The 27,444-nt window shown below is 55.8% G+C and overlaps 3 protein-coding genes across 5 annotated transcripts in view; 2 read left to right on the top strand and 1 right to left on the bottom strand.

The window, feature by feature from the left end:
• The window catches only part of LOC122364746 (ubiquitin-protein ligase E3B-like), a 28,943-nt gene extending 23,141 nt beyond the window's left edge, over window positions 1-5,802 (bottom strand). The window contains exons 1-4 of one of the 2 annotated variants that reach the window (XM_043335436.1): window positions 5,633-5,802; window positions 3,192-3,396; window positions 951-1,097; window positions 315-480 (exon numbers count right to left, since the gene is read on the bottom strand). In XM_043335436.1, the coding sequence (XP_043191371.1) occupies window positions 315-480; window positions 951-1,097; window positions 3,192-3,352 (474 nt within the window). In that variant the 5' untranslated portion in view covers window positions 3,353-3,396; window positions 5,633-5,802. The remainder of the gene's footprint in view (window positions 1-314; window positions 481-950; window positions 1,098-3,191; window positions 3,397-5,632) is intronic. The other variant, XM_043335437.1, reaches the window with a different exon arrangement.
• Window positions 5,803-5,817: 15 nt separating this feature from the next.
• On the top strand, window positions 5,818-9,490 carry LOC122364745 (2-oxoglutarate and iron-dependent oxygenase domain-containing protein 2-like). Of its 2 annotated transcripts, XM_043335435.1 has the most exons (7): window positions 6,072-6,090; window positions 6,335-6,442; window positions 6,725-6,835; window positions 7,270-7,491; window positions 7,797-7,985; window positions 8,270-8,445; window positions 8,881-9,490. In XM_043335435.1, exons 4-7 carry the CDS (start codon window positions 7,453-7,455, stop codon window positions 9,026-9,028), a joined length of 552 nt encoding a protein of 183 aa, XP_043191370.1. In that variant the 5' UTR covers window positions 6,072-6,090; window positions 6,335-6,442; window positions 6,725-6,835; window positions 7,270-7,452; the 3' UTR covers window positions 9,029-9,490. The 2 variants fall into 2 exon arrangements, with proteins under 2 accessions (XP_043191368.1, XP_043191370.1); XM_043335433.1 differs by having other exon boundaries at window positions 5,818-6,442.
• Window positions 9,491-9,959: 469 nt separating this feature from the next.
• On the top strand, window positions 9,960-26,825 carry LOC122364755. The gene is made up of 5 exons (XM_043335451.1): window positions 9,960-10,340; window positions 23,624-23,783; window positions 24,031-24,221; window positions 24,667-24,764; window positions 25,972-26,825. The coding sequence occupies exons 2-5, from the start codon at window positions 23,626-23,628 to the stop codon at window positions 26,161-26,163; spliced, it is 639 nt and encodes a 212-aa protein (XP_043191386.1). The 5' UTR covers window positions 9,960-10,340; window positions 23,624-23,625; the 3' UTR covers window positions 26,164-26,825.
• The last annotated feature ends 619 nt before the right edge of the window (window positions 26,826-27,444 follow it).

Here is a 27,444-nt window from a genome sequence, read left to right as displayed (position 1 = left end):
TACTTACAGCGTCACAGTCTGTTCGGAGAATACGACGCGGGTCAGTGCGGGAGAAAGGTTCGATGGCCCGGCGCAGCACCACATATTAGCCACGATCTGTTCAGCAAAACCACTATGGCCCACCCACTGTCGCCATTCACAGCTCCAGGCAGACCGCCCAGCCAGGGTCGGCTCCTACCGATCTCCGATCACGTCCCTGACCTCACCCTTCCAGTGCAACGGCTCACCCGCTCAGAAGTGTCAGAAACGAAACGGAGGTTCGCCTACCTTTGCCCTCTCCCCGGGTCCGTCTCTCCCTCCCTCCAGCTCCGTACCGGCGCGTCTCCGGCCGTCTCTGGGCGCAGCGTCTCCAGTCGGGACAGACACTGTGCCAGGATCGTCCTCATCTGGCGGATCCAGCCGACCGCGTGCTGCGGGTTCAGCGCCACGGACGCGTAGCACAGTTTCAGCGAGTCCGAGGCCATGCTGTGCACCAGGTACCTGAGGACGAGACAGGCGGCGGCGGCCGGGCCGTGAGCGCCTCCCTTGGTGGGCGCAGATCAGGACGGCAAAGGCTGTGCTGCGTCACAAAGCTTCTGTATGATCAGAATCGTGGTAACATAATCGTGTTCTAGAACATTAATTTGCCTGATTGCTGGGTTCAATCAATTATTCATTACTGTGATAGCTTCAGAGCTCGTAACAAATGAGCTTGTTACGCTACTTATCTCGCCGTCATTAAAACGTAACACCAGCTAATGAGCTGAATAAGTGGAAACAGCCTACCACGGTAAATCGATCGCTGTTTTGCCCACAGATCTCTGATGGTGCACAGACACACCAGACCGCCACTGCCACTGTATACCCAGGCTGGCTGCCACTTTGTCCGTTCATACTGACCTGGGTACGGTGATCTGTCCGTTTTTACCGGAACTGACCCGCCATTGGTGCCGGCAGAGCTCGATACTGACCTACAGATCTGTCCGAAGCGCTGTCCGTCGCGACCGCCGGTGATGACCAGGTAGTCCCTGACACAGCGGTACACCTCCTGAGCGGCGACCAGCGGCGGCGACTCCTCGGCGCCGGCCGCCGACTGCAGCACCGCCTCCAGCCGGCGGCTGCACGGGGGGACACGGGCCGTCAGTGGAGGGGACACGGAGAGAAGACACGGGCCGTCAGTGGAAGGGACACGGGGAGACACGGGCCGTCAGTGGAGGGGACACGGGGAGACACGGGGGTCAGTGGATGGGACACGGGGAGACACGGGGAGTCAGTGGAGGGGACACGGAGAGACACGGGGGGTCAGTGGATGGGACACGGGGAGACACGGGCCGTTAGTGGAGGGGACACGGGGAGACACGGACCGTCAGTGGAGGGGACACGGGGAGACACGGGGAGTCAGTGGAGGGGACACGGAGAGGAGACACGGGGGTCAGTGGAGGGGACACGGGGAGACACGGGCCGTTAGTGGAGGGGACACGGGGAGTCAGTGGAGGGGACACGGAGAGACACGGGGGTCAGTGGAGGGGACACGGGGAGACACGGGGAGTCAGTGGAGGGGACACGGAGAGGAGACACGGGCCGTCAGTGGAGGGGACACGGGGAGACACGGGCCGTCAGTGGAGGGGACACGGGGAGACACGGACCGTCAGTGGAGGGGACACGGGGAGACACGGGGAGTCAGTGGAGGGGACACGGAGAGACACGGGGGTCAGTGGAGGGGACACGGGGAGACACGGGCCGTTAGTGGAGGGGACACGGGGAGACACGGACCGTCAGTGGAGGGGACACGGGGAGACACGGGGAGTCAGTGGAGGGGACACGGAGAGGAGACACGGGGGTCAGTGGAGGGGACACGGGGAGACACGGGCCGTTAGTGGAGGGGACACGGGGAGACACGGGCCGTTAGTGGAGGGGACACGGGGAGACACGGACCGTCAGTGGAGGGGACACGGGGAGACACGGGGAGTCAGTGGAGGGGACACAGAGAGGAGACACGGGGGTCAGTGGAGGGGACACGGGGAGACACGGGGGTCAGTGGAGGGGACACGGAGAGGAGACACGGGGGTCAGTGGAGGGGACACGGGGAGACACGGGGGTCAGTGGAGGGGACACGGAGAGGAGACACGGGGGTCAGTGGAGGGGACACGGGGAGACACGGGGGTCAGTGGAGGGGACACGGAGAGGAGACACGGGGGTCAGTGGAGGGGACACGGGGAGACACGGGGGTCAGTGGAGGGGACACGGGGAGACACGGGGGTCAGTGGAGGGGACACGGGGAACACGGGCCGTCAGTGGAGGGGACACGGGGAGACACGGGGGTCAGTGGACTGTGGAGGGGCCACGGGGAGACAAGGGGGTCAGTGGACTGTGGAGGGGCCACGGGGAGACACGGGGGTCAGTGGAGGGGACACGGGGAGACACGGGCCGTCAGTGGAGGGGACACGGGGAGGATACAGGCCGTCAGTGGGGGGGGGGGGACACGGGAGACACGGGCGTCAGTGGAGGGGACACGGTGAGACACGGCGGTGGGGGGGGGGGTCAGTGGAGGGGACACGAGGAGGAGATGGGAGTCAGTGGAGGGGACACGGAGGGGAAACGGGCCGTCAGTGGACTGGACTGTGGAGGGGACACGGAGAGGAGATGGGGGTCAGTGGAGGGGACACGAGGAGGAGATGGGCCGTCAGAGCCGCAGACACTCAGCGGACAGGGAGCTACAGCCAGCCAGCAGCGTGTAAAAGGGAGGTAAGCCATGGAGCCATCCAATTTAGAGAGAGCAGCACACAGACAACGCAAAGCCGCTGTGGCGTGACGGCTCCTGATTACGGCCGATGGTAAAGGTCAGAACGGACGCCATCAATCTGCAGGTCGCCGCCGGGTCAGCCCCGTACGGCCCATAACGGCGTGACCGGCTCATCAGCCACCACTGGGTATCGACCGACCCTACTGGCCGTCCGGCCCCGCCGTGACCCCTGCCCCGCCAGCTGCCCGGCCCCGTCGGGACCGGCTGCGCCGTTTTCACGTCCTGTCCCGCTGCTCCTTTTATCCCGGCTGTCCCGTCGGGACCCGCTGCTCCGTTTACACCCACTGTCCCGCCGGTAACAGCAGCGTCGCCGGCTGACCGCCCCGATGTGCCCCACCGGCTGACCGTTCCCACCGGGACCCACTGGTGCCCGAGGTCCTCACCCCCCCCCCCCCCCCGTGCCACTCACGTGACATCTCGACGGGCGGCGCGCCGCGCCAGGAAGCCCCTGACGAGGGCCTGCACACGGACAGCGGCGCGCTCACGGCGCTGCTGCATGTGGCGCTCTTCGCGCGCCGCCCGCGCCTGCTCCAGGAACGCATCCTTACTGGCATCTGGTTTCTGGAACATGCTGCTGCACTGCACAGTGGCTCACAGGACAACAACTGTCATCTCTGGAAAAAGGAGGATGGTATCTATGGTATCTGAATGGAAATTTTAATGAATAGCATGTCGAGAATCAAAATCAGATGGCACAATGAGATTTGTTAATGCTTCATGGTAATAAAGGGCACACATTTAATTGATTTTTGCATCAAAATACATTGTTGGTAATAGGTTTACTTTACTGTTAAAGCCCCCAGTATCTTGGATGCAAATTACAATCCTTAGGTACATCTTAACCCTATTAGTGGCAGGCTCCTGGCTACCCCATATTAGTGGCAGGGGGGGGGGCTGTTTACGACCCCCCCTTGATATCTCGAGATCTAACCGGCCGATTTTCAAAATTCAAACGGCATTCGATTTGGCTCAACGAGATCTACATTTCTAAAAAAATAAAATTAAAAAATGTCAATAGGGGGGTAGAGGGGGGTAAAAACGGGCAAATTGCAGATACATTTTAGACTGTTTATCACGGCCAGGTTTCTGAACCAATCTTAACGCAACTTTTGCCGATCGATAGAGAATGAACCAGGAATTCACATGGATCCTAAAAATATGCATTTTCAAAAATCATAGGCGGATACAGATCATTGAGATTGGGGGTACACAAAAAGTATAGTAAATAAGGTTTTTGTTGGTACTGTTTCTAAAAAGGGTGGCAATGGTCTTGTTATGTTACAATTTTCTTAGGAGAGAACGACTAAAATTGTATTGGTCATGCATAGGCGGTGTCAGGGCACCTATGTTGGGAGGTAAAAAATAACCCCCCTTTTGGACGCCTGGATCCGCCTATTATAGCAAAAACGTGTCAAAAGAGGATGCACAATAACTTTGTATATGTTATCACATGATACCTTTCATTCACTGTTCGTAAAACTGGTGCAGCATCGTGATCTTCGCCCGAATGACTCGCTTCACGAATAGGACCCCCAATTCCCAGTGCTCTGGAGCCGCCCCTGGTAAAGTTATGAACTTGAAATTTTCAGGGAATGTGCCCAATTTAGTTTTAGGAAAAGTCAGAAAATTTCAGCATCGTAGCTTCAGCGGTTTCGGAGATATTCCCGAAAAACCTGAGGGGTGGATAAAAACAACCCCCCCCCTGCCACTAATAGGGTTAAGTGGCAAAGTCTTATCTTGTTATATACAGGTATAAAACTAATCAATCTTACAGTACAGATTCCAACACTTTATTTCAAAATAACTTCAGTCCAGTCCTAAACCTAGTGTCTGATTTTTTATCACAGCCCTAAGTAATTATAAATATAAGACAGTGACTCATTGATTGTGAAATGTATAATCAAGAGAATTTAAATCATTAAAGTTCCTAAATGCACAAAAATGTTATTCCATAAATCAGAGTCTAATTGTAGACAGGGTTAATAACAACCTTGGGCTCATAACTAAAGTAGGTAAGCCAAAAAACAAATCCAGTATTTGTTTTTGGCCTACTTTAGTTATGAGCAAAAATGTTATCATTAACTCTTTCTGTATTTTTAATGATATGCTAAAAAAAAACTGTATTTGATGATCCACTTTAGCAGAGAACAATTGTAGGTTAACAGTAAAGTCAACATTGGTCTAGTAGTGGACAAATAAAAATGAATGACAAGATCTAATCTCTTGTCCAGCCATTGGCCATTAGTAAATCCAAAAAGGCAGCATTGGCTGCTGGAAGGGTATCCATGAGGGAGTTAACAAAAAAGCTCAAAATCTATGAATCCTTCAGGTTTTCTTCCTCAAGCATCGCTCATGTTGCAAAACTCAAAACAAAGACTTTGCCACAAAAAGATCATGTTGGGGTTGAGTTGAGATGGGTGGCAACTTCAATGTTATATTTGCTGCTATATGACATGCAAGCAGCTCAGCTACCTATTACACAACCAAACAAATGTAATATTTTGAGAAAAAAATCCATGTGATTCATCATAAACCCCAACACCCATAGATGAACATCTTTTCCATGGCATTGGCAGCCGCCATCTTTAAAACAGGTGTAACATACTCTGTATTTCTTATTATTTCAGAGCATCCCACTTGATTCCATGCATTTCCCTCTGCCCCATCGTACGTTTTTGTGTGGAATTCCCCTTGATGTGGAAAGTTCATGCGGAAAATGGGGCATCCGAATGGAGCCCAAGATTTGTAGGCAAAAAAAGTTGGCATTCTCTTTTAAAAAAGTTTATTTTGATAAATGTCAGAATGCCACCACAGCCCAAACTGAAGGTGATGACCTATTGCTATGCTCACATTCAGGAACAGGATCTCCAGTGAAAGTGTGTCTTAGTACTTAAACCTTATAAGAGTGCTTGCAATAACAATAACATAGGTACCATGAAGTCAGACTTCGCCCGAAAAAAGAGCAATGGTTCCGAATCACGTGAATCAAAAACGTTTGTTTCAAAGCTATCGTTTTACATAACGCAACGCGGATTGCAGATTGCAGGGCCTGGCGCATATGTGCGCAAAAACGAGTTAATTTGAGAACAATGTTCAAAATACTACAATATAGCTGTTCTTTCCTTTTGCGTGCCGTATATCCACCAATGAACTGCAGGGATTACCAATTCGAGCCGCTCACGATCCGTCTAAAGAACATAATAAGTAACGATATGTTTAGCTCTTGATACGTTACATGTACTGCGCGCTAGAGACATTTTTGGTGTTTACAAGCAGGAATGGGATAAATCCCTTAGATCCATTATAGAGTTCAGTGGATAAATCTTGATTACAAATATAGCTGCATAGCTCATATTCCATCATATTCAACAAATTGCGCAGATCGTTTAAAAGACAAAGTTACGGTGAACCAATTTTGCTTTTCTTTATGTTGTTTGCTACAGACGGCTCATCGTACCACTACCAGTATTTCAATTTGTATTCATCCGTTTTATCATGAGGAAAGTGTTTGGCATCTGCAAGTGTTTTTACACTGAAAATATATTCTTAAAGGAATTCAATATACATGTCACATACATCAACAAGACACAGTTTTTGAAAGATTATTCGCCAATTTTGAAAGAACTAGGGTGCAAATGCCCTAAACATATTCCAGAACAGGTAAATCAATATTGATATGTAAATCAAAATGTAGAAAAGGATTTGTTTATAGAGTTGATAATTGGTAGCTGTTGATAGAATTGCCTGACCTTGTTAGCTGACTTGGTGTTTTATGACTTAAGTTCTGTTTTGATGATACAGGACTTACAGAAGTATGGACCCTGAACAAGTTTGTATTGGTTTGGCAGGCTGAAATGTCACATTGCATTGTGTGGCTTCCCACCAACCTATCTATGCTGTTATTCAGTAGTGGTATGGTGCATTCATTCATTGATGTTTCAGATTGAGGAAGAAGTCACTCGCCGAAAGCAGCTGCAAGGCGATTCCGCATCCAGACATAAGCACATCATTCAACGCTATGTGCCAAAAAATCCATCTGTGTACAAATTACAAGTGAGTCAACATTATCACATATTGATTGATTATTTCTGCATCAGAAAAAGACAGAAAATGATACATCTGGCACTGCTGTCATTCTTTATCAGCACCATGAGTTCCTGTTCCATGGCACACTGCTTTACCACACTGCAGTACTCCAATTCTATTCTTTAGCTCCCTCATCCAACCATACAAAATGGCCAGTCCTTCCTGACGGTATTTCTGTACATCATCCTCACTGCGTAACCCATCTGGTTGTGACCCGTCTCCATCAGCCGTAGGACTAGGTATTACCGGCGCGGGCGGTCGTCGTCGTACCGTCTGACCCGTCCCGTCTCCCCGTCAGCCGTACCGTCTGACCCGTCCCGTCTCCCCGTCAGCCGTACCGTCTGACCCGTCCCGTCTTCCCGTCAGCCGTACCGTCTGACCCGTCCCGGTCTCCCCGTCAGCCGTACTGCCTGCAGCCGGCGCTGCTGGAGCTGGTGACGCTCGCCCAGAGGCGCGATGTCACGGCCGCCCAGCTGTCGGCGCGGCTGCGCTGCCTGCCGCAGCGGGTGTTCGCGCTGCCGCTGTTCACGCGCGAGTTCTGCCGCCACCTGCTGGAGGAGCTGCGCCACTTCGAGGCCTCCGACATGCCCAAGGGCCGGCCCAACACCATGAACAACCACGGGGTGCGTTTGAGCGCCGGCAGGACTCCGACAATTGGGTATCGCTGCTCGCTGCTCGGGTCTGAGGGAGGGGCTGCTGTCAGGTAGTGGTGGCGTAGTGACACTGTCCCCTCATCAAAACTCAGCTACAATGTTTTTTTTTACTGTCATTTAGAAAACCGATTTTCTGTAACCGCATGCACATTTCTATCCACGTTAAGTTGACGTTGATGTTGCTAAATTTACTCTGAACCTTTGATTGCCGTTCCCTATTGTGGTGAGTCGACTGCGCCGTTCCTACTTCCTATGCACCGACTCGATGTCCACAGTTGCTGCTGGACGAGCTGGGCATGAACCCGGAGTTTTTCGACGTGCTACGCGACGAGTACATCCGTCCGATTACGGCCGTGTTGTACCCAGAGTACGGTGGCGCCTCGCTCGACTCACACAGGGTGTTCGTGGTCAAGTACAAACTGGGCGAGGACGAGGACCTGGCCTGCCACTTCGACAACGCTGAGGTGGGTGTTCACTGTTCATCACTGTGTGAACGATACACAACACAGGGGTCAAGTAAACGCCAGTAATACGCGTATGCCGTTTAGTCATTGGTCGTGACACGGACATTGTACAGATGTGTATGAGTGGTTATTTGTGTGACTAGCGTCATCGCCCGTCCCAGATCCCTTCCACCTCTGCCCCGTCGGTCATCAGCCCCGCTCCCACCCCCCGCTGCGGTGGCCATATCTCCCGCACCGCGTCTGCCCCGCGGTCTCACGGCCGTCGGCCGCTGTCGTCCGCGCAGCTGTCGCTGAACGTGGCGCTGAACGAGGGCTACGAGGGCGGTGAGCTGTACCTGAGCCACATGGCGGAGGGTCCGGCCACCGACGACCGGGTGGTTTACCGCCACCAGGTGGGCGTGGCCGCCCTCCACCGCGGGCAGCACCTGCACGGCGCCATGCCCATCGAGGACGGCGAGCGGTGAGAGGGGAGAGAGGGAGGAGGAGATGGGCGGGGAGTGAGAGGAGCATTGAGGGGAACGGTGAGACGGAGCGAGGAAGAGGGGGAATGAAAGAGTGGGAGAGGGAGATGAGGGAGCCTGAACAGTGAACATACTTAATTTACAGACATGCATACTAATAAAGCTACATGGCTGCTGAATATTCTCTTCAACCTGCGATATTGTACATTTCTCGATCTGTACATATATGGGTTAGTACTTAAAATAGGCTTACCTTGCTGATCACAACTATGTAGTTATGCAAAAAGACTAATTGTGCGCACCTGTATTTTCTGAGTTCACAATGTCTCATGATGTTGAGATTTCATTACGGGCGCTTTCCCGCAATATCAGCTGTAACTATGTTGTTTTGTTTTCTGTCGGACTCTAACGGTCGCCGCCCGTTGCGCCGTCAGATACAACCTGATCATGTGGCTGCGGTCGTCCGAGGTTCGCAACCAGCGGTGCCCGATGTGTCGGCGCCGGCCCAACATCCTGCCCGTGACGTTCGGTACCGGCGACGGCTTCGTGCAGTTCACGGAGGACGTGTGCGCGGCGACCTGAGCGGGCGGGCCGGCGCCGACGGAGGGGGCGGGGGCGGGGGCGGCTGAGTCACCGGAGCCGCCCCCGCCAGGTGTCGAGTGTTTGGTAAACGCGCCCGGTCGTCAGTCGCCGCCGCCTGACTCAACTGCGGCCGCGGATATAACCGCCGCCGCTGCGGAGTGAGCAGTGATGACCGAGTTATATCCGTATCGGATTAACCGTGACCGTGTGATGCGCGTTTTTGCGCTCAAATTTCGGAGCGTTGTGTGTACCTTGCTTTTAAAGCTCTACTGTTGTGATATCAGTGATATAAATCTATGAGCCATCACCTCTGTGTCGAAAATCATAGAACGTGCTTCAATTCATGCCTATTTTTTTGTAGGACATCGAATGGGCAAATGGTGCTAAATATTTGCAAATATGCTATCAGTGAAATTGTTATAGTTGGAATTACATGAAAATAAAATGTCAATTAACTTTATATTGCTCAATGTTCTAATGTGAAGGTTATGGGTGTCGATTTCTGCTTCATCGAGTTGCGGTTGCCCGAGCACTACAAATCCGCCGCAGCTCGCGCCGTCTATTGGCGGCTCCAGAGCCAAGCCGGCTTGGATGGGAGAGCTCGGGCACCCGCAACTCGACAGAAATCGACACCCATGGTGAAGGGTTGCATACAATGTCATATCAAGCATGGTTACGATCGCCCAAAACTACATTGATGCCCCGACAAGCTACCTTACCATACCAAAGTCAGCATGTAGAAGACAACATGAAGAAGACCTACATGAAGACCACATTTTCAGCATTAACATCTTTAACCGCTCGACGACCCCGCTAGCCCACCATTATACGGTAAAGAAAGTCCCGTGGCTGACTCAGCGACTGCCTTTCACCCGCGCGCCGTCTCCCCATCCAGCGTCGCCCGGCAGCCCGGTCCGGACACCCGCCCCATGAGACCGGCCTCCGACACGCGCCCTGTCAGCTGCGTGGGACGGGTGCCGTTCGCAGTCTGTTGGGGTGCGTGGGCCGGGTGCCGTTCGCAGTCTGTTGGGGTGCGTGGGCCGGGTGCCGTTCGCAGTCCGTTTAGGTGCGTGGGCCACGTGCCGTCCGCAGTCCGCTCGGGTGCGTGGGCCGGGTGCCGCCGGCCGCGGTCCTCGGCTCCCGCCGGCCGGGCGCTGCTCGCCGCCGCGCCGCCGCGGCCGGCGGCAGTGTGGCCGCTGACTCGGTGCGGGGAGGTGGTGTCGGGCGGGCGTTGCGGACTGGTCGGAGCGCCGCTGACGGAGGCGGGCGGCGCTGTTGACTGACGACTGAGGGCCCGGCAGCACAACCGCAGGTGAGGCGGCGAGGGGCACCCAGTGTGTGACGTGTCGTTACAACACCCAGCGGGGCGCCGCGGCTGTTCGTTCCACCTGCCTGACCTATCGCACACCCGTCTGATCTAAGTCCCTCTGCTCGCCGCTCATGTGGACGTGTTGGAACGCAGGCGCTGGTGAGAGACGCAGGGAGCCGTTAGAACCCCGCCAGGTCCCATACGGTGGAGGTGGTCACTGGTCCAGCCAGCTACTCTTGTGGTCACTGCTTTCCTGCCTCTACACGTCAGTTTCTATTTTTTTGGAGGACATTAAATCAAAATGTGTTCCTGCAGCACAGTGCGTTCGGTCGATAGCGGTACTGTATTGCGCACTATCACAAGAGGAGGAAGACTGCGCGGAGAAGTGGGTAATTGCCATGTCGTGCTGCCGTTTAGAGTGGGTACACTTGACTGGGACGGCCGGCGCGGGGCTCCGGCACGACTGCCGACTCCGGCGGGCGTGCTGGACGGTGTGAGCCGGAAACGCTATACACGCACGAACTGTTATTGGTTCGTGATATTGGTTCGTGATCCGCCGAGCGTGATCGGATGTCTGGCAGAGGAGCGGGTGGTAAGTCGAACTCCGCGTCGTCATCAGAGTTGAATCGTTAGTTTGGCTTGTAGCCTTGCCAAGTTCGACCGCTCATGTCTCGTCTCTCCGCTATTTATCTATTTGGAAGAGTTGTACTTTACGATGTTCTTGGGGATAAAGTATGAGCATTAATTGTTAGGTATTTCTATTTTCATGTCGCTTCACCGGTCTAACAATACGCGCTAGCTTTACAATACCAGACCAACAAGGGCACAGCCGTCACAGAACTATCCCGGCAATCGTTCAGACGCCCCTGGGGCTCTCCGTGACTAATTTCCAATCACCGCGACATCCCCAGAACCCTGCGCGCCATTTGCATCTCCAATAGATCTTTCTCCGCATGGGGGTGCGGGACCGGGCCGCGCCCGGGTCTCCCGCACAAACCCCGGCCGGTACGCCGGAGGAACAGCGGCGCATTCTAATGGCGAACGGGCGGGACTCCGCCAGTCATTTCCTCCCGCCTGTCCTTCGACACACGGAGGACCGATCACGGTTCGTCGGAAGGTCATCTCAGGCTCAAAAGAAACGATATATACCATTCGAAAGCTGACGGTGAGCTGAATCCAAAAATGTAATTTTTATCAAAATCGATCGATGGCCTTTTTTGAAAATTGCGTTTTTGTAAAAACTTTATAATTTTGTATTCAACGGGCTGTCACGGACATTCTTGAAAACATAAACATGGATTTTTGAGTTCCAGTGAAAGCTGAACGCCAAAAGAACAATATTTAGCGAAGCAATATTTCCAAACATTAATATGCGTCTCCCACAGCCGACAATAAGGCGCAATTACACAGCTCAGTGTCACGATGGACCAAAGTCAGCCACACAGAAGCGTGAAATGACCCTTATCGACTCGCAGACCCGGCGCTCTCGGCCCGCCTGACCGGCCACGGCAAGGAGGTTTGGCTGTCGTTCTACTAAACAGACGTCATATTTGTTAGTTTAAAGGGACCCTCCCACCTTCAAAAAAGTTAATGAAATGGCATGAAAGTGATGTCGCTCGGTTCAGAAAGAGCAAAAATTAATATCTACCAAATTTCATCGAAAAATATTCACCGGTTTTCAAGATATTAGACTTTTACTTTTGTTTACTTTTTGGGATCTCCGCTGTTCCTAGCGACTTTATTTGAAAGTGCGGCATTTGTTGCGCGCAAAGCCGCATATACCACCGCGTGCTGCCAAACGTTTTAGTAAAAGATTTGAAAATCGTTAGATCTCCGCTGACGTCACAAATTCTAAGGGGGCATACCAATGCATTAGCCCCTTAGAATCCGAAAACTGCAAGTTTGAAATTCCATATCTCCGAATTAAAGCATTTTTCGATGTTGTTAATGCCCAAACCGGTATTTTCAGGCCATGGCCACCAATTTGGCTATCTCAACTCAAAACTAATGTTAAGGTGGGAGGGTCCCTTTAACGATTCAAGTCCGTACTTAAGTTATTCAGGATACATGAGCAGAAGATTCATTGCTCTGTCATTTTCACATCATGCATCAATTTGCATTTGTTCATGTCTACTTTGCTCAATTGAGCTTGGTATCATGCCCATATAAGGAAAATTGGCCGCGCTGAAATGTCAGAGGTTGTACCGGCCTCAGCTCGGGTGGAGTGGGGGTAGCGCCCGGTGGGGCAGGGTAACCTTTGACCGGTCGCACGGCCGAGCAGCTGTCACCAGTACAGCCTCTGACGGTGAAACCCCGCTCACTTCCCCCGCGCGGGCACTGAGCGCAGCTGGATGGAACAAAACATGTATAAGAAAAATGTAAATTAAAGCACGTTGTAAATCAAGCAGAACAATGAATTTTCTTCACAGGTATCCTGAATAACTTTAATAGCGATGTAGACAGTTAAACTGACAAAATATGACATTTGTTTAGTAGAACGAGAGGCGAACGTTCTTTCCGTGGCTGGTCAGGCGGGCCGAAAGCACCGGGTCTGCGAGTCGATAAGGGTCATTTCACGCTTCTGTGTGGCTGACTTTGGTCCATCGTGACACTGAGCTGTGTGATTGCGCCTTATTATCGGCTTTGGGAGACGCATATTAACCCTCGCCCATGTAGGGGGGGGGGGGTTGGTGCAACCCCCCCCTGAGGTTTTTCGGAAATAGTGCGAAAACGGCGGCGCGCAGCGCCGCCAAATTTTGGGTACCTTATGGGGCAAACCTTGCGCATCTTTTGATAAAAAAAATTTGACCGGGTCATGTCAGGTCACGGAGTTATGACGTCACAAAGGGAACAGCCTCCGGCCGGATTTTCACAAACTGAGTGCCAACGCCCGAGGTTTCCTGCCGGTGGTACGGACATCGGTTGATGGATCGTGATGAAACTTCCCATGCATGTTGGGGCAAGTATTGGCTATCATATGGTATAAGAAACTTGACCGGGTCAGGTCAGGTCACGGAGCTATGACGTCACAAGAGGAACAGCGTCCGGTACTATTTTTGAAAAGCGCCCGAACCACTATTTTGCTAATTCTTGTCACCTAAATGGGAATATGCCGCAATATTAGCTACTATAGGGAGCAAATGGACCTCCCAAATCCAAAAATACAATCAGATTTCAAAAATTTAAATTTTGATTTTTCGAATTTCTGCCGCCGACTGTGACCTTGCCGACTTCCGGCGCTCCCAACGCGCCATTTTTAGAGCTAGGGAAACGAAATACATACCAAACGATAGAAAATTGATCAAGGAACACGATAGTGAAGGTTTCAAGTCGATATCTCCCACCGTTTTGCCGCAATCGCCGCCGAAAGTTGAAAAAAGTCTATTTTTCCGAAAATTTGACCTTTGACCGGTCAAAAGTAGGTCAAATGTTGACCTAGGACCAAAAAATATACCACCAATCGCGAGATCTCGGCGAGAGCAATCCGTTGGTCTTTTCCGCTAAGCTCTACGACGCTCCGTTTTCAAACGCCAAGGGGGGGGTCGCACCAACCCCCCCCTGCATGGGCGAAGGTGGCAGATCGCCGTTTACGGGCGAGGGTTAATGTTAGGAAATATTGCTTCGCTAAATATTGTTCTTTTGGCATTCAGCTTTCACTGGAACTCAAAAATCCATGTTTATGTTTTCAAGAATGTCCGGGACAGCCCGTTGAATAAAAAATTATAAAGTTTTTCCAAAAACGCAATTTTCAAAAAAGGCCATCGATCGATTTTGATAAAAATTACATTTTTGGATTCAGCTCACCGTCAGCTTTCGAATGGTATATATCGTTTCTTTTGAGCCTGAGATGACCTTCCGACGAACCGTGCGATGGGTATACCTACTGGCGAGCCGGGAACGGTCGCTCGCTGCGGGTGGCGGGGCGCGGAGTGGCACACCGCCCGGACGGCGCCAACGACTCCTCAGGCGACAGGTCACTGCGTGAGCCGTGAGTCACAGCCCAGTCGCGAGCTCGCTCGGCGATTCCTGGCTATTGGGTGTTGGCTCGGGCGCTACGGTGTCGTTACGGTGAGCAGACCCGCAGCCCGGACCGGCACCAGCTGCGCTGGTCAGCAGCGAGCATGCCGAGTGCGTCTCACTGTTCAAACAGCGACCGCGACCCAACTCCCAGGTTTACCTTGTTTGCTACGCAGCGCGCGTTCGAGCTGATGTATTGATAGGAAAACCCGGAGCTCGCGGTATCGCGTGAATTACAGACGATAGGGGGTGTTAAACTGATGTTCAGCGGTCCCATGGCACGGTGTATCTGACCGGAGAGGGAAGGGTCGGTCGACCTGCCACGGTGCCTATATGTCGGTTCGTCCCTTACAGTGCCTGCTCTGAGAGGGGTCGGTTCCTCTCCGACCTGCCGACGGCTGGACACCGGACAGCCGACAGCGGCGCTGATCACCGCTCAGCGCTGGGGACATGAACAGACCGTCCCCAGTTCTGCCGACACCGGACTGCTAATCTGCCAGAACAACGTGTCGAGCCAGCACAGACTGTCGCCCAGAAACCGGGTCGGCAGGATCAACTCCGCCAATCTGTAGCTGTGCATGTTCACTGTGCCTACACGGCTGCCGACAAAAAATGCCGCGGCCGGCTGCAGCCGAACACGGTATTGCACCGTGCAAAACGTCGCCGTCGTAAAACAGAGCGAGACTTTCTGCGGTGCCGTTGCGTCGTTAACTCGCTCATAATGCGGAAGTCGTGCCGTGTTATTGCCCATTGCAAAAGACATGTGAGCGAACCTGATTGTCCGTAATCCCGCAGCAACATGCCGTATCGGTTCAACCTTGGGCGATGTTAATCCGTCTCAGACAAGCTACCTACTCTGCCTCTAAGTAGCACACATCCACCCTGCCAGAGGTCCTCCTCACTTTCTGAGCGGCTGCCGCGTGTGACCGACTGCACGTTCCACATGGCAACTGCGCCGTGACGGTGAGCCGCGCGGCTCCGGCCGACCCGGCGGCACTGCGGCACCGTGCAGCGTGCACCCTCGTCATCAGCCTGTGTCGTAACGGGTCTCCTCCACGAGAGGCGGCCGCCGCGCCGAGGCGCGTGCCCTCCGCCGCCGCCGCGACGCAGCGCCTTCATGAACCGACCGACGCGCTCCACATTACTTTAGAACATCAGAGACGGTCATTCAGCTACTGGAGTGGTAAAAGCGTATGAAAATGAAAGAGGTCACGACAAGGCAGGATATAAGAGGCCACACGACTGGGACGGCTGACTGATGTTGGCATTAGATGCGTTACAGATCGTGCGTCAGGGCGAATGGGAGAGACGTTACGACAGTGGATAGGAGAGACGGTACCACAGGGGAAGGTTGGGACTGAGACGGTACCACAGAATAGGAGAGACGGTATCACTAATCACAGTGGATAGGAGAGACGGTACGACAGGGAAGGACGGGAGAGACGGTTACGACTGGGGAAGATATGGGAAACGGTATGGTAGCGGACAGGGACGGAAATGGGAGACGGAACAGGGAAGGATGGGAGGAATGGGATAGCTGTGAACAGCTGAACACTGCTGAACCACCGGCGGACACCTGGACTGGTCGGCTCTGCTTCCGTTTTGGTGTGATTTTTAGCTGGCCGCCGGACGTTGGCACACATCCGCCTGGTGTTATAATGGCGTGGGTGCGTCGCAGTCTCCCACGGCGAGAGGGCGATTTCGGCCGCACCGGGCACCAACGTAAAACGTTCAGTGCATTGTTAACAATGATGTCGTAGTGGCATTTATTGCCCTGTGCGACAAGCTTAATGCAATATTAATGTAGGATATGCTTATTTGTCGATACGTTCTAACTCACGCCACTCGTCATCGAGCATCTCACTCCTACAGAATTCGACACAAAGTCTCCCGACAACATGTCCTACTATCGCTATCCTAACTGAACCTATCCTATCCACACTACAGCGCATGGCCAGCAGGTAAGGGCAGACAGTGAATATTCGGAGATGCCCGCAGCGAGGAGGCGCCGTTTGGACGCTGGCCGGGTGGGGGTCGCGCAGCCGGGCGCCGGGAAATTAGCTGACGTAACGCGATGATCCCCCGGGAAGGCGCCAGTCGGCCGGGTGGAGTGGCTAGCACGCGGCCTGCACTCGTCACCCGGTCCCACCCGCGGCCTCCGACCTCCGTGACAGGGGCAGGTCGGCCGGGCCGGCTGGGACGTCACAGATGACGTGGCACTGCCGTGCTGGGTGCACCCGCACAACTGCACAGTGAGTGAATGGTGACCGCGATGTGGGCTGTATTTGTCCCCGCACGCAATATCGCCTTATACGTAAGCGCCGCGCCCGTGAGCCGGTTATCTCACCTTTTGGCTTTTGTCCATTCACGGTCTCTCATAGTTACGTCATGTCCATGCATCATACGGACGTGGGAGAAATGCGGTCAACTCGAGTCATTCACGACAAATATGGGAGCGATAGGGAGGACTGAGTTTCCGGCTTATGGCGCCGGGCGGAAGCGCGAAGTGAACGTGACTCAAAGGGTAACGTAGGTATCTGCCGGCTAGTTTGAGTAAAGAGAAAGCACGAGACCTTAGATATGCTCACAGAACCAATGTAAGGACTAATTGTCTTTTACGGCTAATTACAGCCGTCCGCTGATGTCATGGAGATGCTCAAGTGAGCGAGTCTGTAGACGGTGTGAGTGTACCGGACGGCAGTGGCCGCCACTGAACGGGCTGACCGCTGCATGACTGGGCACGCAGGCTGGCATCTGACCAATGACCAGGCACGTCAGATGATCACCGACCAACGACCGGACACGCAGGCTGACCGCCAATTTACTCGGATCGGACCAGCTTTGGCAAAGGCTGATTCACCAGTTGCGCCAGAAGAAAGCAACGACCAGTCCAATTCAGACTCGGACGCATCGCCCCATGATGCTGATATGGGGCCGGCACTCGGGCTATATCCAGCCGTGTTCCGTTTACTGCAGCTGAGTCAGGGTTCGCCGGCGGAGTCCTTAGCTGATCAGCTCCCCGCAGACTGCTCAGCTCTCTTAGCCGTCTGCTCCGAGTTACCGGCTGTGGCTGAATGACTCACGGCTATCCGCCGGAGGAGAGCCGTCCTCGAGGACCGCTCCGCCCCCCCCCCGCCCCCCGTCTGCTGTCCGCCGGAGGGACAGAGCCGCTCCCGTGGACCGCTCCGCCCCCCCCCCCCCCCCCGTCTGCTGTCCGCCGGAGGGACAGAGCCGCCCCCGTGGACCGCTCCGCCCCCCCCGTCTGCTGTCCCCTCCCCCCGTGGACCGCCCCGCCCCCCCCCGTCTGCTGTCCCCTCCCCCCGTGGACCGCTCCTTTACCCCCCCCCCCCCGTCTGCTGTCCGCCGCCCCGGGGCCGTCCTCCGTAACACAGCACATGGACGGAACCGGATACCGGGCGGCAAGGTCCGTCCCGGAAGTCGTCTCACCACCGAAGTGCAGCGCTGGCACTCGTTATTCCGCGATACCTTCCTGCTGATCAGGAACCCTCACATGTGATGCATCTTTAGTAAATAAGGACAATAAAATCCCTGTTTACTGCCGCACTGAGAGTGTGAGTCACCGGGCCGGGCTCGTCCTTTCCCAGCCGAGCTCCGGGCCGGCTCACTTCCGTTCTCCTGTTATCGTCCTGGAAGAGGTGATCCTCGTAAGATGCTGAACATTTAAATATTTGCAGTTGAACCGCTTCATGGGTGTAAGTTTCCAGCGTTTGCGATTCAATGCAGCCGCTGACACTTACCGACCGCACCTTGACACCGACTTTATGAGCTATACATATATACCTACTGATTGCTGATGTAACATTTGTCCTACCTAATTTCTTGCAAGTCACAAGAATTCGGCACACTTAGGTATCTGTCTCTTAAAAAGATGGCATAGGAAAACTTTGACTAACCAAAATTGCTCTTAAGTAGGGTACAGCTAGGGTATAGGTACTGAGGACGTCAGTTTCCATTCCAGTTTGTGTATTCCCATCATCAATCTCATGTAGCGGGAAATTACCATGCCCATTTATAGGGAATCGGAATTTGGGTCCGATAAAAGGACATTATACCCGAGAGTGGACAACTACACGTGAGATCGCCGACAGTGGATACTGGGAACATGTAGCTCCTGCAGTCGCGGGAAGCCCCGTCCGGAGTCTCGGAGGAGCTGCGGCGGCCCGTGGGAGCCCGGTGGGCGCCGCACCTGGTCCGGTGGCACAGCGCACCCCGCGCCGTTAGACGCCATTTTTCCGCAGCCCCCGCCGGTTCCACCACTACGTCACCGGTCCAAATGCCCCTCCGATAAAAATGGCGACACCGTGTTTTTGTTATCAGTCGAACAATGCCGACGCCCAGCAGGAAAACTGTGCCGCGGCGCGGTGGACGCGCGACCGTCGCCGAAAATAAACGTACGGAGCCTTCAGCGTGATTCAGCGGCGCTGTATGTACATATGCATGTACCTGAACCCATAGTTCGCCGCGCAGTGTAAAGAAGCAGGCCTATCAGGTTCGTTATGGAGAGGGACGGGCGCAGCACCCGGGCGATACGGGCTCGACCACTGCAGTGCCCGTAAAACGTTAAACCGATCAATGATGTGTAATCGGCCGTCTGTAACACTGCATGCACCAGACAGGTGCGATAAAACCGTGCTCCGAACACACTCGGGGAGGAGCGGCGCGGCGGGCGCCTCGTGCTGGCCGCAGTTTCCAGGCCTAACCCGTTGGCGTGTTTAGGTACTCCGGCATTCTGCCAAAAGGTGTGGCCTGCTCGTGTGGGGCAGACCTTTGGAGCATACCGGACCAGCCACCAACATTTTAAACGGCTAATAACGCTATCGTACCAATTATCCGTCTACCACCGCACGGGTGGAGGCCGGAGGGACTTGGTATACGGCATAGGTACAGATGGCATGGTAGAAATGATAAAAAACACTGTATGACTGTGAGCGGCCCGAAATGGAATGGGACAGAGAGAGAAAGAGGACGAGTTAGGACCGAACGGTGTGAGATGGAACATGGCGATGAGAAGATGATGGGAGTAGACGAGACGGACCGGACTCCGAGTGTTCACCGAATGGCTGAACGATTGGGTTTGACACAGAACACGACGGACCATTCGGGATAGAATCACGACTGCTGCCGAGAGTCGCCGAGTCGTTCGAGAACGGCAGTGAACACTGAACAGTGACATCGGACGGCAGACAGCGACACGGGTCAGCCGCCTGAAGGATGAAGAGCGGCACGGGCCGGCCGTCTGAACAGGGATCACAGTGGAGAGAGGACGCACCGGCACGGGCCGACCGTCTGAGAGCGGCACGGGCCGGCCGCTCGCCTCGCCTCCTTCCGTGCAGACATGCCATTGAAGAGCGGCTGCAGACCTCCTGAATGGGCGCTCGCCATAGGTAGTTGGTCACCGTCAGAGGCGCGCGACGTCCGGCTGGGCAAGTACAGTTATTACCCGGGCCCGGGGGGCGCCCAGGACGGCAGCTCGTCCGCCGGCAATGTGCATCCGCGTACAGCCGTACAACGGCGGCCGCCGGTGCAGCGTTTCCGGTCACACACGAGAGTCGAGGAAAGAAAATGGTCGGAAATAGCTCGCGTAGGTGTGGGCTCGGTTTGATTGCTTGTTTCAGCCAACTCACTTCAAAGTTGGGTCCAGGGAGTAAATAATAGATGCTCATTTTCAGCTTCATACAGTGAGTGACCTTTCGAATGACACGCGAAAAGTTTTGACAACTTAGCTACTTTGTGCGCCGGAAGGCCGGGATTGATCTCACATAGACTGAAAGTTAACTGACTACCTACGCTATATTTACATTCAACGTCCAGCTAATCACAGTTGATGCGTCCATAAGCTATCGTCCATCAGTGTTTACTATCGTCTGCCAGTGATATAGAGATGCAGCCATCACGGTGCCTATGAAAAGGTTGTCATCAGACGCATCCGATCAGGTACTATATCTCGCTGCATTTACAGCGAAAATGTTCCATAAAACCGTCTGCCTCGGGCGAGACCTTAATCCGTCCATATCTACGCGTACTACCATAACGTCAATGTCATACAATATACGTTTGTTAGAATTTAATGGCAATGCTGACGTCCAAAGGTACCTACTTACCAGTCATACTTAAGGTACTTTAGTTACGTGCAAGAGGATAACTCTTTTTTGAGCCATAGATTTGGTAAAAGCGGGTCGGATCGATTTATCATTCATGAGATTGGTACGGTTGCAGTGGGGTAGTTCAGTTAGGCACCCGTTACCCTTTCGCGACCAAGATTTATTCTGTCGTAAAAAATCAGCCCACTGCATGACCTGTGCCTGGCAACTAATACCTTGTAACTGGCCAGGTACTGATTCAATGATCGCGTGCTAAAAGGCGCGTCCTCAGACGAACAATGCCAGCCTAAATGCCACTGCTTCAAGAAAGGCCTCGGCAAAAATAGGGCTGTGCGGCGCCCATCCCGGTGAGTCACCGTCGCCCAGTCACGCCATCTCGCCGCGCCCGTGCCGCTCTCATTCAGCGCCGAACGGGACGCCGAAATTAATTTTACGTGCGAGATTACATGCAGTAAGCAGGTGGTGGGTGCCCGGCACGCCACAGGACGCGCCCGGTTCGCGGCAGCGGGCGCCGGCTGCACGGGGCGCCGTTCGCCGAACGCCGCCGCCGCGGAGCTGCTGAGCGCTGCACTAATGACCGGCTGCACTGCGGGGCGCCGCAGCAGTGTCCCGACAGGGCGCCCAGGACAGGCGAGTCCGCGGGGCAGAGCGCCGCAGCGGAAACATTCGGGGCAGGGTGCCACGGCAGAGACGTCCGCGGCAGGCACTCGGGAGAGGGAAGCCCAGGACATGGGGGTCCGGGGCGGGGGACCGGGCACCGGACGGGGCACCGCCGGACTCGTCCGTCAGCGGACCGCGCCGGACCTCAGCCGGCGGCTGGCGCTCCGTTTCTGCCCGCGCCGCTGGCCGTTTCCTCTGCCCCGCCGGGAGCCGCCCGCCGCCCCTCCCGCGCCCCTCCGGTGGGCGCTCTGTGCACGTCGTGCTGCGGACGGCGCCGAGGGCCGAGGGTGCGCCAGCGCGGCGGCCGCCGTCCGGTGGCGCTCACCGGGCCGCGGCGGCGTGCAGCCATTTCCGGCGGGTCTCAGAGACGGTCCCCGGCCCGCCCCCGAGGCCAGAGGTCACCTCTCCTGCTCCTCCGGGCGGCCCGCCTGCACGGACAGAGGGCCGACATTCCGGCGCGTCGGGAGGGCCGCGTCTCCCCACCGGCGCATCTCCGGCCGCGGGGAGCCACAGGCGGCTGCTCGTAGCCCTGCCCTTATACGGCATCGTGGGACCCAATCGACCGCCCCGCCAGCAGGTAGATACGGGCGCCCGCCAGCCAACTCAAAAACTCCCAGGGCAAACAGGGCTGGCATGTGGCGCTGCGGTGGCGTGATATTTAATCCGTCCTCAGCTCACCCAGGCGATGGAACCACCACGTGGAGGGACCGCAGCGTAACACCCTCAGCCCCGGGAGGTGTCCGCACACGGACCGGGCACGGGAGAACCAACACTGACCGAGCCGCAGCATAACCCTCAGCCCCGGGAGGTGTCCGCACACAGCCCCGGCACGGGAGAACCAACACTGACTGAGCCGCAGCGTAACCCTCAGCCCCGGGAGGTGTCCGCACACACGGGAGAACCAACACTGACCGAGCCGCAGCATAACCCTCAGCCCCGGGAGGTGTCCGCACACGGCCCGAGCACGGGAGAACCAACACTGACCGAGCCGCAGCATAACCCTCGTCCCTCAGCCCCGGGAGGTGTCCGCACACAGTCCGGGCACGGGAGAACCAACACTGACCGAGCCGCAGCGTAACCCTCAGCCCCGGGAGGTGTCCGCACACGGCCCGGGCACGGGAGAACCAACACTGACCGAGCCGCAGCGTAACACCCTCAGCCCCGGGAGGTGTCCGCACACAGCCCGGGCACGGGAGAACCAACACTGACCGACGCCGTGGCCGAGCCAAGGGCAAACATGGAAGGGACGGCCTCCCACCGCCCTTCTGGTGCACTGTCGATCTCGACGATGAAAACAACTACGAATGCGACGCTACGTTCATGGCCATTACTCCGGCACCAGGGCGTCCCGAGCGGCGCCACGTTCCGCCGGGGTCGTCTTATCAGCAGCGGCGTCAAATGCTGCAGCGGCCGAGTGACGGCGCTCGTCACGTGCGTGTCAAGGTCAGTGGGTCGGCGCAGACTGGGAGTCGACGCTGACCTCAGGCGAGTCGCACTGAACAGGTGGAAAATGCCAAACTCGGACACAGATGCCCATTATTCAAACAAGGCCCAGTTCTTCTGACGTTTACTTTCGAAAGGCACGGGTACGTTCCGAATTCCGTGTTCGTCCAGTGCCTATGTCGCGCAACATTTTATACGTTACGTGATAGTGACATATACGGCCCAGGCCGGCGGCATATGCCGTTCTGACGGTGTTACTCAGGCCGTGCGAGTAGTGCGTACCGTCTCGGCCAGATGCCGGCATATGCCGTTCTGACGGTGTTACTCAGGCCGTGCGAGTAGTGCGTACCGTCTCGGCCAGATGCCGGTATATGCCGTTCTGACGGTGTTACTCAGGCCGTGCGAGTAGTGCGTACCGTCTCGGCCAGATGCCAGTGCCCCGGATACGGCGTTCCTGGCCCTCGTACATACAGCGCCTGTGACCGACACGAATTCAGCGTGCCTGCACGACCTCCCGTTTGCAGTCGCTCATCCTCAGGGCCTCGCCTGCTCTTTACGACATTCCCGTGTTGTGATCACACTTGCAGGCCTTTCTAGGGGCTATTATCATGCTATATGCAGAGCGGAGGTAATGCACCACAAAAGTTTGCCTACTAAAACGGTGTTATCAGTCCAGTCGGCTATGCTAATAGCCCCTTGCTCGAGCAGCTAATCGGCATCAATTTCCAGAACAGGTAGGTAGTCCAAAAGCTCCGGCTTTGAGCTGGCCCTGCTTTACGTAGTCTTCAGCGTTGTGAGCCATTACTTGAACGATTTAGGTTGCTGCATAGCATATCAATGGATTCGTTTACGCGGGAGGGCCCTTATTCATTATCTAATATCTTCCAAATGTAGGCCGCATGAGGGCCTGACAAATTATATCTCGCACCTACGTCTCCACCGGTGACCCTGCTGCCCCCGTGTTTGTATGTGCGTCTGTCTGTCTGTCTGTCTGTCTGTCTGTCTGTGTGTTTGTCTCTGTACTGAGTCTCTGCCCTGTTGCAGCGATGCGCAGCTGGCTGCTGGTGGCCGTCGTGCTGGTGACCCTGTTCGTCTGCCTTGAGGCCGGCCAGAGGCCGCGCCGCGGCCGCTACTCGCGCCTCCACAGGAAGGCGCACACAATCGCCGGCCAGGTCAAACGCTATCAGCTCAAACAGCGCCGCAGGTAGGCCGGGACCGGGGCCCGAGTCCATCACTCCGCGGCGCACACCGCCCGCAGTCGACCGTCAGCTCTCCGGCGCACGGCAGGAGGCCAGATTTTGTGTTACAATGAAGGCCTCAGATCGCGTTAATGGTTCAAACATTGCGCATATCATCAAATGGCCAAGTATAGAGCAGTAGGGCCGGGGGCAACAGGAGAGACAAGTATGGGCCATCGGAGTGGACTAACCGCCGGGCTCATGTCTCTGCAGGGGAGAGGCAGCCAACAACGAGGTGTCTGCGGTCGCCAAGGCCGGCTCCCGTGCCAAAGGAAAGTCGTCGCAGAAGCGCTACCGAACAAAGTCCAAACAGCTTCAGAACAGCACTGGCAAGGCGGGGAGACCCCAGCGGAACAACAAGCAGCGCAATAGGTCCGGCAGGAGACGACCGGCCACCACCAAAGGTGAGGGAAGCGGGGAGCGGGGAGGTGACTGGCCTGCAGTCGGAGGGAAACCGTATGGACTATGGAGAGGGGCGACCCACTGTGCCGTGAGGAAAAGGGGCGACAGACTGAGCTATTTGGAGAGGGCGTCGCTACAAACATGCATGCAAACGGTAGCGACATGCCCGATTGCCACAACAAAAATGAAGAGCGTGATGGCATGATCACTTTTATTGCCTCCTGATCCATACAAAATGTAGGGACCCGCGTGGAACCCGGACTTATTAGTACAGCCTTGCATGGCCAGTTTGTGTATGTACATGTACAGTGTACACTATACGTATGTACAATGTACGACTCGGCTTATTGTCTTTCGTTAAACGAATTCGAATTCTTATGAATATTGGCGGCGAATCCCACTACTTCCTCAGAAGCTATCGTGCTGACGACCGATCCTCTGTTTCAGACGTCTGTTTATTTAGGGCTCTCCGGCGCTGCGGCAAGAGGGTGCTGAAAAGGCTCCGATCTTCCCCCGATTTCGAGATTATATGTCGAACAAAAGAGGTGAGCCGGTAGGATCAGACCTTCAGCCGATGTAATCCCTGTCCGACTGATGTGCGGGAGCAGAGCATCCGTCTCCGACCAGCAGGATCTCAAACACTGTCTGACTGCGCTCAGTCCCTGGCTGAGCTCAGTCCGGTACTGACCGACTGCGCTCGGTCGGCAGTCGGTAGGTACAGTCGCTCAGTCCGTCCATTGGGACGGCCCGTTACTGACCGCACTGCTCGCACGGCCGGCCCGGCAGGGAGAGCCGGCCCGGCTGCACCGAGCTGACATCAGCCGGCGCGTCTGTTTATTGGTGCGGTCTCCGTCCACCGATCACCGCCCGTCTGTCTCCGGCGCCACTAACGGCACCGACGGACGGCGAGCAAACACTGCGGCCCGGCGCTGACACCGGCCCATAGAGCCCGGAACACAGCACCGGCCGCTGCGGGAGTCATACAGCTGATCAGATCCCGTATAAACCGGGCTACGAGGTGTCCGCTCTGGCCAGAGTCGCTCCCTGACTCTCGCTGGCCCACCAAAACTGCGGGCCGGAGGGCTCGGCTAACAGTCTGCGCTAACACCTACCTGTGTCCCCCAGTGTGACGCTGACGCCCGCCCTGTGTCCCCCAGTGTGACGCTGACGCCCGCCTGTGTCCCCCAGTGTGACGCTAACACCCACTTGTGTCCCCCAGTGTGATGCTGACACCCGCCCTGTGTCCCCCAGTGTGACGCTAATACCCACCTGTGTCCCCCAGTGTGACGCTGACGCCCGCCCTGTATCCCCCAGTCTGCGCTAACACCCGCCCTGTGTCCCCCAGTCTGCGCTAACACCCGCCCTGTGTCCCCCCAGTCTGCGCTAACACCCGCCCTGTGTCCCCCATTGTGACGCTGACGCCCGCCTTGTGTCCCCCAGTCTGCGCTAACGCCCGCCCTGTGTCCCCCAGTGTGGCGCTAACACCCGCCCTGTGTCCCCCAGTCTGCCCTAACACCTACCTGTGTCCCCCAGTCTGCGCTGACGCCCGCCTGTGTCCCCAGTGTGACGCTGACGCCCGCCTGTGTTCCCCAGTGTGACGCTGACGCCCGCCTGTGTCCCCCAGTGTGACGCTGACGCCCACCTGTGTCCCCCAGTGTGACGCTAACACCCACCTGTGTCCCCCAGTGTGACGCTGACGCCCGCCTGTGTCCCCCAGTGTGATGCTGACGCCCGCCTTGTCTCCTCCGGCAGCGTTTCATCGACTGTATGTCGATGAGCCAGCGGCGCGGCTGTAAGGCGCGGAAGCGGCGGCGGCGGCGCCGCGGCCCGTCGCGCCGGCTCATCAAGCAGTATCAGCGCCGTCTGCAGAAGGCGCTCACCAAGGCGCGCGGCTGCGTCATCGGCGTCGACCTGTCGGCGGCCGCCCCGCTGACCGACCGCTGACCGGCCGCAGCTGGTGGCAGCTGGTTGCCGCTGTCTGCTGACCGCTGACGGTATCACCGACTGGCTGCTGACTGTCGGTGTATGTGTGCGGTCCTCCGCCGGCCGTGGTCCGTGGTCCGCCGCTGACTCACCGGCCGGTCCTCTCACAGACTGTCGCCGCCCGGTGTTAATGTGTGACGTCGCCAGATGACGTCCCGGCGGCGACCACACGCCCCCGGGACCTGACCGCCACGTGCGCCCCTCATTCACTTCACAGTGGTTTATTGTCATACCTTCGTCAGATGTCGCTTGAAGCTGGGTCGAATACTGTGTATTTGTGTGCATTGATGTCCGCTAATAGACTGTGTCGTTATCGCTAATAGACTGTTATCGCTGATGAACAATCTAGCCACCTACCATGCAGTAACGATGTAAACAAAGCTGCTCGCCTGGTTTCATGTGTCACAGCTAAGAAAGGAACAGGCCGTGCGCTTAAATGAGATCGGATACTATCTTAATTAGACGTCGCGAGAATTTCTCCCAGTGTCCCCCAGAGCGTACGTGTTGCCGTAAACAACCCCAGCACGGCACAGCAGGCGTCCGCCATAGGCTCCCAGCATCATCACTCAACTGGGGAGTGGCGTCATATCGAACGTTCAATAAAGGATACTCGTGTCGTAGAATACTGCGTCTTCCGGAAGTTGTAACGGAAATGGTAATGATCCCAGACGACCAGAACGACCAGGAGCAGTTAAAATGATGACACGACATTGAGCGTATCGGACGTACTTTCGTGTAACAATTTAGGAATAACCCAGCATCCCATCAAATTAACGGGAAATGGTCGAGCACTATTCAGAATGTTTCCCCGTAGTGATGCTCTCAGCAGTATGACGAATAACGAAATATGTGAAAATAGGCACCCTGCGACCTCCATTTCGGGGAACACACCTCTGTTATGGTCGCACCGGCACACCGTTGCGTCTGCAGCCGATTTCGGCGGCGATTCTGCCCCTTCTGTCGGACCCTCCTATGAGTCTCCGGTTCCCCGAACGGTGGGTATATGAGGCTGCAGCCCGGGGGAGCTGCGGCGGCCCGGTTCAATCGCGCCGCTCCGACCCACTACACAAACAGCGCGGTGCAAGCCAGCGGTGTCGGCCCGAGTCTAAACACCTGCCCGCACACATCGCAGCGGCCCGCCGGGTTCGGGGAACACCGCCCACCGCGGGGCGACTCCCAGCGGGGAGGGGGGGGGGGCGGCTCCGAGAGGGAGGACTCCGAGCGGGGAGCAGGGGCAAATAA

Source organism: Amphibalanus amphitrite, unplaced genomic scaffold (assembly GCF_019059575.1).
Source record: "Amphibalanus amphitrite isolate SeventyFive unplaced genomic scaffold, NRLGWU_Aamphi_draft 000695F_arrow, whole genome shotgun sequence".
NCBI classification, from domain to species: domain Eukaryota; kingdom Metazoa; phylum Arthropoda; class Thecostraca; order Balanomorpha; family Balanidae; genus Amphibalanus; species Amphibalanus amphitrite.
This window is presented reverse-complemented; position numbering and strand designations above follow the sequence as displayed.